General features: G+C 37.3%; 4 protein-coding genes across 7 annotated transcripts in view; 3 read left to right on the top strand and 1 right to left on the bottom strand.

The window, feature by feature from the left end:
• The window catches only part of LOC104812442 (DCN1-like protein 4), a 3,285-nt gene extending 1,535 nt beyond the window's left edge, over positions 1-1,750 (top strand). For all 3 annotated transcript variants that reach the window (XM_010539591.1, XM_010539590.2, XM_010539589.2), the window contains exons 4-11: positions 115-189; positions 279-315; positions 435-518; positions 632-692; positions 788-894; positions 985-1,050; positions 1,167-1,327; positions 1,478-1,750. In XM_010539591.1, coding sequence (XP_010537893.1) covers positions 115-189; positions 279-315; positions 435-518; positions 632-692; positions 788-894; positions 985-1,050; positions 1,167-1,262 — 526 coding nt within the window. In that variant the 3' untranslated portion in view covers positions 1,263-1,327; positions 1,478-1,750. The remainder of the gene's footprint in view (positions 1-114; positions 190-278; positions 316-434; positions 519-631; positions 693-787; positions 895-984; positions 1,051-1,166; positions 1,328-1,477) is intronic.
• Positions 1,751-1,838: 88 nt separating this feature from the next.
• On the bottom strand, positions 1,839-4,537 carry LOC104812440 (deSI-like protein At4g17486). 2 transcript variants are annotated; one of them, XM_010539587.1, is made up of 3 exons: positions 4,089-4,537; positions 3,097-3,396; positions 1,839-2,545 (listed from the first exon to the last, which is right to left on the bottom strand). In XM_010539587.1, the coding sequence occupies exons 1-3, from the start codon at positions 4,219-4,221 to the stop codon at positions 2,268-2,270; spliced, it is 711 nt and encodes a 236-aa protein (XP_010537889.1). In that variant the 5' UTR covers positions 4,222-4,537; the 3' UTR covers positions 1,839-2,267. The 2 variants fall into 2 exon arrangements, with proteins under 2 accessions (XP_010537889.1, XP_010537890.1); XM_010539588.2 differs by having other exon boundaries at positions 3,109-3,396; positions 4,089-4,536.
• A 2,379-nt stretch (positions 4,538-6,916) lies between these two features.
• LOC104812439 lies at positions 6,917-8,522 on the top strand. The gene is made up of 4 exons (XM_010539586.2): positions 6,917-7,179; positions 7,693-7,742; positions 7,835-7,887; positions 7,999-8,522. The coding sequence occupies exons 1-4, from the start codon at positions 6,959-6,961 to the stop codon at positions 8,281-8,283; spliced, it is 609 nt and encodes a 202-aa protein (XP_010537888.1). The 5' UTR covers positions 6,917-6,958; the 3' UTR covers positions 8,284-8,522.
• Positions 8,523-8,731: 209 nt separating this feature from the next.
• The window catches only part of LOC104812438 (uncharacterized protein At2g39795, mitochondrial-like), a 1,941-nt gene continuing 1,533 nt past the window's right edge, over positions 8,732-9,139 (top strand). The window contains exon 1 of the mRNA XM_010539585.2: positions 8,732-9,068. Coding sequence (XP_010537887.1) covers positions 8,826-9,068 — 243 coding nt within the window. The 5' untranslated portion in view covers positions 8,732-8,825. The remainder of the gene's footprint in view (positions 9,069-9,139) is intronic.

The following is a 9,139-nucleotide window of genomic DNA, read 5'->3' as shown; positions in this document are numbered from 1 at the left end:
GCAGGAATCGAAGGACTATAGTATCTTAAGTTATTAGGCACGCACTCCTTTTTGTATATGTTTTACTGACTGTTTGGGAATAGATTCTAAATATTTTTCTTATTCTCTGAGCAGTCCAGAAGGAGTCGAAGAACTATGCTCTGATTTGGAAGTATCTCATACCGATATCAGGATCTTGATGCTTGCTTGGTAATCATTCTGCAAATTTGTTAATGGTCTTCCTTTCTCAATTTCATGCACAATAGTATATCCTTAAACTTTTGAATTCCATGTGGCAGGAAAATGAAAGCTGAGAAACAGGGATACTTTACACTGGTAAGGTTCATTCCCTCCTGTAGATGAAATTTCAGAGTATGAAAGATACGAATCTGTCTCCTTTTCTGTTGTGTGTGTGAGGTCGTTACTTCTCCTGATTTCAACTTGTACACTTGTAGGAGGAATGGAGAAGAGGCCTGAAAGCATTACGGGCTGATACACTTAGTAAAATGAAGAAAGCCCTTCCAGAACTCGAGAAAGAGGTTTGACCTTTTATATTTAGTTTTTTTATTTTCCCTATATATATATTGAGATCCACCGAAATTTCTAAGACTGACGTGTGTTAATATATTGTTTTCCTCCATTTCCACTTTAGGTTAGGAGGCCATCAAATTTTGCGGATTTCTATGCCTATGCCTTCCGGTATTGCTTGACAGGTACCAGGAAATTCTATTTCAGTGTCAAAATGCATGAGATATCTTGGGTTTCACCTTATGTGCTTGTGTGACCTTTTGGTTAATTGTCTTTGCAGAGGAAAAACAAAAGAGCATAGACATAGAGACTATCTGCCAACTCCTCGATATCGTATTGGGATCCACGTTCCGTGCGCAAGTTGACTACTTTGTCGAGTATCTTAAGGTTTGGATCATCTTTTATCTTCAAAGACCCCATCTGTCCCTTTTCCAAGAAGTTCACCAGTTCTGAAGCTCTCTATCTAATCAAATGCAGATCCAAAACGATTACAAAGTCATAAACATGGACCAGTGGATGGGCTTTTACCGGTTCTGCAATGAGGTGTCTTCCATGTTTATGTTTCTTCTTGGCTCGTCCCCTTCATCATCAGCGCTTTTGCATCAAGACGTGGATGTGTACTATTTCTTGTGTTGACTGTTAAATTACCCTTTTGACAGATAAGTTTCCCAGACATGACCAACTACAATCCCGAGCTTGCATGGCCACTGATTCTTGACAACTTTGTCGAATGGATGCGTGAAAAGCAAGCCTGAATGCCGTCATCTTTGCCAGGCTGCTCAAGTTTCAGCTTCAAAGCTTCCATTTTTCACTTGAGTAGGTAATAATTTCAGCTTCACACTTGTCCAGGTTTAAAGAAAACCGGGCGTATTAAACTCCTACCTGTTGGTTTACGGCTAGGTTCACTCTGGTACAAATTCCTTTAGACAAACGTCTCTGAGGCTAATCTGTGTTTCGATTTGTTTTGCAGGGTTGAATGGACAGATTAAACATCCTGGAACAGATTTCAAGTACATCTTCATCTCAGTTCCACCTTTAAAACATTGAAAATCTTCATCAAACAACCTCATTTCTTGGAAAACAAAAAGATGATAGATCGAACATATTATATTGTTATTGTTGCATGCATTGCTATAGATCTCAGAGCACTGGGACATGTTCTACTGGTTGTGCCAGACAACAGTACGGCCATAAAGGCATATATCTTTCTTTATTATTATTTTTACGTTGCTTGTTTGCTAAACTCCGTGGTTGGTGGAGGAGAGGGAAAGCTTTTTTTTTAGAAGTATACGTCAAAGTCTAGAAATGGTAAATTAAGGTACATACACAACTAGAACAAAGATCAGATCAATAGAAAGAAGAATACGCATGCTTGCACATACATGTCTCTACCAGATTTCTACACTCCTTTTCAGCAAAATGATGGAAGCAAAACAAGATTAGATTTTTTTTTAGAAGTATACGTCAAAGTCTAGAAATGGTAAATTAAGGTACATACACAGCTAGAACAAAGATCAGATCAATAGAAAGAAGAATACGCATGCTTGCACATACATGTCTCTACCAGATTTCTACACTCCTTTTCAGCAAAATGATGGAAGCAAAACAAGATTAGATTTTGAAAAAAGAAAACAGAGAAAGATGGTAACATGAACAATTTTCCTGGTCTCTCCGGCTGAGAGAGCACAAAAAATGGATTACAAAATCTTGATTCTGTATGAAGGATTTTATTTATACAAAAAAAAAGGGTTTTATAAAGTTCAAACGGATGAAGAACCACCAAGAATCAGAGGCGAAGAAGAAGGCTGCAGAGAACGGGGACGCCTTTTCCTGCTCCTGCCTCTTACCTGAACCATAGGAGACGAAGACGAAGGCGAAAAAGAGTTCACCGTCGAAGTAGAAGTCTCTCCATTACAAACACTCGTCAGTTTCTTCTTCTCGATCTCTGCTTCCGATAATTTGTCTTGTTGGTTGATTCGGTTGTTCCCAATCTTTGTCGTGTTTATGGTCGCAGGAAGCACACAGTTGCACATGAAACCTTACAGAAAAATACAGAGAACCAATGAACTTCAAGGTCACAGAAATGGAGGAGAAAGAATGGACTCAATGGTTATGTGCTCTGTTCTGTATGGGCAAAGGTGAAAACTTTAAGTACCCATATCAGTCCCAAAGCTATTTCCTTCATCATGAATATGCATGTAACTATGTATGCATCAGTAATAACCACCACAGCTATGCTCAGTAATGTATCAGCTAAAGGTTGAAACTTTAAGCCGCAGCCGAGTTTTTCAACCCTAAACCGATATATGTATCAATCCCTTTCTCTAGATATAGCAAAAACAATGAGATTTTAGGCTGAAAGCAAGTTTTCCCTCTGAATGGAAGAGTATACTTCTAAACAGAACAGAAGATTTGTACTGATACTACTCTTAGTCTCTTACCAACCAGTGAATACCAAAGTTTGCTTCTTATAGAAGCGCATTAGCAGTTACCCGTCAAGCCATCTAAGAATTATTGTGAAAATGACTAACCAAATTGCATCAATGGAAAACTAAATGAGTGGTTCGAGCCTTCGAGGAAACAGGTTACCGGAGATTTTACCGATTCTTGCGAGCCGATTAACCCAACTGGGAATAGGGTTCCCAGTTAACTTAATACAAGCCTCGTCGCAGAAATGGTTGCAGTTTTTGGTGATGAGGTTGTAAGAATTGCCCTTATAGCTATCTGCCAAATCCTCCATTACAGCTCTCACCTCTCTCTGCTCCATATCTGTCTTACCTATCAAAATCGATTTTCTGAAGGTGAAGCCTTCGCATTGCTTCGGCTCCCCTTCGAAAATTCCGGTTGTTGGGTATTCATGAGCTCCAAATGCATACTCTATGCCATGAACTGCACAAAAGGGGCAACAGATCTATGAATAATTATCATCAAATTGGTAAGGTGATAAATCTTGGAAATCTACAAAGGGGAGATTATTTTGAAGGATTTCTTGTTTCTTATTTTTTTGAACGTTTCTTTCACAGCTCGAGCCCCTTGAGTAGGTCATACATATTGCCGTCCTCACGAGCTATCTTCTGTACAAATATTATTCTCTTTCTATAATGAGGAGGTATGAACACAGCTTGCATTTTATATATTTATGGCTTAGAAGCTACATTTTTAAGGGGAAAGAAAGATAAAAGTGCAACAAATTTCTTGAAATCCACGATACTTTTCCCTCGAAAAGCAAAAGTTTCGAACTTTAATCTAAGAAATTTCCCGCAGATTCTGGGCAACCAAACGGGAACTCCACACATAATTGTCTCTACAAGTACCCGAACCACACTGGTTTTCGGGTAAAAGGCAGTTCAAAGCCTTTCAGATTAATAGAAAACGGACATTTGCTTGAACTCCACCAGAGAAGAAAAAAAATCCAATCTAACCTGATCTGCTCTGTAATCTCGAATCTATATTGGATCCGAACCAAAATACCCAGAAATTTTCAAACAAAACCCACAAACGCTTTGACCACCATGAACGAAATGAGTTTCAGAAAAGGAAAATGAAGAAGGATTAAAAGGAACAAAAATAGAGAAGCTAACCTTCAACACCGGAATGATAAACGCCGAGACCAAGCCAGTAAGCGTAGCCATTGATGGGGGTTAGATCGTAGACATTGAGATAAACCGGAACGGTCCCTTTGTCGACCAAACTCGAGCTTTTCCGGCACATCATTTTCCTTATCCACTTCAACTCCTTCTTCTTCGACTCTGTTTCTATCTTCTTCTGCTTGTTGTTCTCCCCTCTCCTAGTCTCCTCCCGTTCTCAGATTCTCCGCCTTAAAGCAAGGTTTTTCCCAGTTCGCGAATCGTAATGATGTGAGGGTTCCGTCGTTTTCAGCTTGCCTTCACCAAACACACATTTCGCCTTTCCTCAAATCTGCGACCGCGGAGAGAGATGGGAGAGAGAGAGAGAGAGAGAAGAGATTGCCAGAAAGAGAGAGAGTCACTTGTTGATATTTATACATACATTCATATATGTGTGTATGTAAAGAGAGAGAGAGAGAATTGCCGGCGGCGAAGAGTGGCCGGGCCGATCCCGGTGGAGGACTGCTGCTGATATATAAAGGCTTGTGGAATACGAAATTACCCCTCAAAACGGACCAAATTTACGCGAATGCCAACAACGTGTCATTGAGATTTGCCATTTCAATTATATTTTCCTAAATAAATTTTAATTTGTAGTCTATTAACAAATATTTTCCCTCACTATCTAAATATCTACTGTTTCCAACTTTCAATGACAAGCAAAACATAACTTACTAAAATAGATTTTATAAACTAAAAGAGATCTTAAATCATTTAATTTTATTTCTATAAAAGAAAACATTTTCTTATATGAACTTTTATTTTCACACAAAATGGCCCGTCAATAAACTGAAACTTTTTCATGTGTTTATGAGGTTGAATAGGGAATATAGTGACAGATCCCCAAATTTACATCTATTTAAATGCCTTAGATTCAATAATTTAATGCTGTATACATGTTGAATAATGGTTCTGCTGAATACTTTAATCATTTCAAATTCTTATGGGCCCACCCCTTTATAAAGCTCATTATTCCTTGTCTTTGGGCCCAACATAGTTTTTTGTCTTGGTGTCTTTTTTTCCCCAATTATAGGATAAAAATTAAACAAAAAAGTAGTGTAGTTAAATAACATTACTAATTATGGTACAAAGTAGGATTTTGTATAATTCAGAAGAAAAAAATAGTATAGCATAATCTATACGTATTTTTCAACTAATCACTACATATTAATTATAAAACCATATATAAATCACATATTCGAAAATTAACTACAAATTATAATTTCGGAAAATCAAATAATTTTATCATAAAGATTATGGGTTGGAGAATGCTTCTAAGATGATTAAAAGGTGTACGAGGGAGGCTTATGGGCAACTGAAATGACACTAATCATGATTTTAGGTGTGATTATTGGTTGTAGAACCCACAAAAATATTTTAATTATTAGGGGTCTATTCCTCTATAATCAAATACAAATACCACCTAATTGAGAGTTGTATTATTATAACATGTAAGTTGCTAATATAATAGAGAATTTAGGGAACGCAATAAAAAAAAATGTATGAAAAGATCAACATCTAATAGCCAGCCATAGTTTATAATTTCACAAAAATTAGTTTCCCCCTCTCCCGCAATATTTCATCAAAACAAATAATGGTCGATAAAAAGGGTTACATTCTACCACCAAGAAATTAAATTAAAAAACAGAAAGAAAGTAAAAAGGTTATAAAAAAAGGATGTTGATGGGAAAGCTATTAATCATATAAAGGTAACATAAGTTGGATTAAGTGTGTAATTACTTGCTAATCATTCTTTTATTAGACCAACAAAAAGTAAACACAAACTTTTTCAAGTTGATCCGCATTGAAAGCCTTTCTTCAAATTGGTTTATTTGGGAGAGTGAAAGTTGATTTTGCCTTTGGCTCATATCTCGTAGATTTTAGATACCAATAATGTTTAAAATTATAAAATTTGTAACAAATAGTTTTATAGTAAAATATGAGCTAAACAAACTTTCGACGTTTAGCGGCTATAAATGTTATACTGTAATGTCTAGTGGTTAAAAAATAGTTTGTGGAAAAAATAACTTTTATAAAGTAATTAGAAAATTATTAATAGATATCTAAAAAGGATAAATGTTAACAATACTTTTTGAATTAATGTAAGAAATGTGAAAAAAAAAATATAAGAAGCGACTTTTAAAAAAAGTTGAGTTCGTAAACTATTAAATTCTACACCTAACCCTTAAAAAGGTATTAATTAAATCTAAATGATTATTTAGCAAATAACATTGTTTCATTGGCGGTGTGATGGTATGATTAGCACTCTGAGAATCGGATTTTTTACTCAAATGACCCACTTGAGTCGCAGCTATTTCACGCGTACACCACAAAAAACATAACACATTAATTTTTTTTGAAAAGACGAAATTACCCTTAATGAATACACAATATTTATCCGTTCGAAAACAACTTCGTTATTACGACTTCGTAATTAATTCTAAAAAAGTGGCAAAAAAGTTACAATTGATTCTAAAAAAGGTGGCAAAAAAATCATCTGTCTTATTTTAGTTATATATCAGTTATATGTTAGTCGTAATAAAGTCGCAAAAAAAAAAGATATTTCGGACTTTATCAACCGAAAAGTGGGTTAAAATTGAAAAAAAAAATATTTTTTTTTTCGGTGATGTACCATGAAATAGCTGCGACCCAAGTGGGTCATTTGAGTAAAAAACCCCACTTAATCATAATTGAGGTTAAATTAGTGGTGGGTACTAATGTGTTAAACCGAACCGGACTAAACCGGATTATCCGGTAAAGTAAAACTTTCAAGCCCGCGTTCGGAAGAACCCGAGAGGAGCTTGACGGGAAGCGTCGGAGAGAAAATGCTTCGGCGCGGAGGCACGTGGGTCGAGTTCTCGACCCGGTTGAAGCTTGGGAGGATCCGAAACCTCTGCACCAGACACGAAAATGGCGGCAAGAAAGCCGAGGAGATCGAATCTAGGGTTGCTCACTACAATGAGACGTACAAGAAACTGGAGAACCTCGATTTCATGACCGCTGCGAAGATCTTGTTCACCGAGCCACCGAAGAAGAAGAAATTCGGGTAATCTCTGTCGGAAATTTTGTTCCTTTTGGTTTGATTATCGTATTTGAGGTGAATTCCCTTGGTGGGTTTTCTGTTTCTGCCATGTTTCTTTGTTGGATTTATCTGAGACATTTCGTCAAACATCTTCGTTGTTTGGTTTCTGCAATGTTGGGTTTTCGAGTATTGTTTTGGGGATGTGTCTTCAATGAACTATGAAGGAAAAATTTGCATCTTGCAGTTTGTAGGAATTGCTCTAGATCGGACTACAGGTCACTTGTATCTCTGGGTTCTATTTTGAGTTCATCTTCAATTATTTCGAAGACTTCATCAAAAGGTCATCTCTTTATATATATATAATATACCATTTCAAGTAAGATAATTTCTGAGGCAGCATCCTGGTTTGGATTTATGTAATTCAATCACTGATCCTGATACTGATCAAATGTGAACTTTAACTAGTTCTTGCGAGGTTCAGATCGGTTTTCGTCTCAGTTTTGTAGTTAGTTTCTGATAGGTTTCTTATGATGGCAGGTTGGATTTCCATCTCGTCCAACTTTTCTTCGCTTGCTTGCCATCGTTGGGTATGGCAGTTTACTTGCTTTGACGTTCTTCGATCTGATATGTTACAAAGATTTGTTAATAATGTTATTGATGGATGAGTTTCTTGTAACAGCTGTATATCTAGTTGCTCAGTATGCTCGTCGTAAAATGAAGCTGATGGATGCTGTGAGTGTGATCATCCGGTTCCTTGTCTGAATTTGGATCCAAGATCATATTATCCTTATCTAATTTGGGTACAAGATTATATCGCTGCTTGGGTGATTTTCTTTTTCCCAGGAACTGGAAGAGAAGAAGAAGAAGAAAGAAGATGAACAGAAGGCAAGAGAAGAAGCAGAAACGGTGGCACTGGAAGAACAAGAAAGATCCAAGTCCGAAGCAGAGCTTGCAGAAGTGAAAGAGAGACTGATCAAGATCGAAAAGACCATAAAGGAGATTGTTGTAGAATCAAAGAAACACTCAGGTGACAATCCATCTACAACCCAAGCTCAAAGTGGGAGATGCAAACCGACAGAGGGATCACAAGATAAATCAGAATCGAGCAAAGAAAACCCGGGAAAATAGAAGGCTGTTGAACGGAATCCGCATCCGGGTAAAGGGAAAGCAAATCAACCAGCACCAGATTCAGACAATCAGAAAGGAAAGATGCGGAATGGTAGATGAACATTCTCTTCATTTTGTTCCTTCCTATTGTTTTGATCCTTGGTGTAGTTCTTACAAGTAACTTATGACAATATCATTTCGCTTGTAGTTATAGTTTACAATCTTACAGTTTCGTTTTTTTGTCCACTTGAAGGTATTTTCGATTTGGTATGACTATTACAGTATAATCCTTTTGCAAATTACCAAAGTGCAGATGCTATGTCATCTCTAGTTGCAGGCTATGATACATATACGTCTGATTCCTAATAAATTTCTTTTTTTTTTGTAAGAAAATTATTTTATATATGGACGGTGTAGATTAGCTTACACCAAAACAAAAGCGGCAAATTCACCGTACGATGAAACCCCTTAAACCCATGGAAGATGGAGACTTTTTTAGATGTTCGCTTAAACCCTAGAAAGTAGAATCTCGTTCTCCTTCACTGCTGCGATCTTTGTCTCTAATGGCTCGCGTCTTCAGATCCCTGAGGAGAACAATCCTTCCTTATTCGTCGTCCTCGATTCCGTGTCGGAACCCTCGAATCTACCCCCGCGCTGATCGAAAATCTGATATCTTCATCGTCTCGAAATCCCTAAGCACGGGGAGTTATGTATCGGAAATGCGGAAGTCCGCTTTCGAGGGCAACATTTTGCGGCTTATCCGCAATGAGATTCAGTACGAGCTCGATCACTCTCCTCCTCTACAGGTACTCTTAAGACCTTTCTCGTTTTCATTTCGCAAAGTACTCGACTTTCTCGTTGTCCCCCCCCCCCCCCC

Source organism: Tarenaya hassleriana, unplaced genomic scaffold, assembly GCF_000463585.1.
Source record: "Tarenaya hassleriana unplaced genomic scaffold, ASM46358v1 Cleome2, whole genome shotgun sequence".
Lineage (NCBI taxonomy): Eukaryota > Viridiplantae > Streptophyta > Magnoliopsida > Brassicales > Cleomaceae > Tarenaya > Tarenaya hassleriana.
The sequence above is the reverse complement of the archived record's forward strand: the minus strand, read 5'-3'. Positions and strand labels throughout refer to the sequence as shown.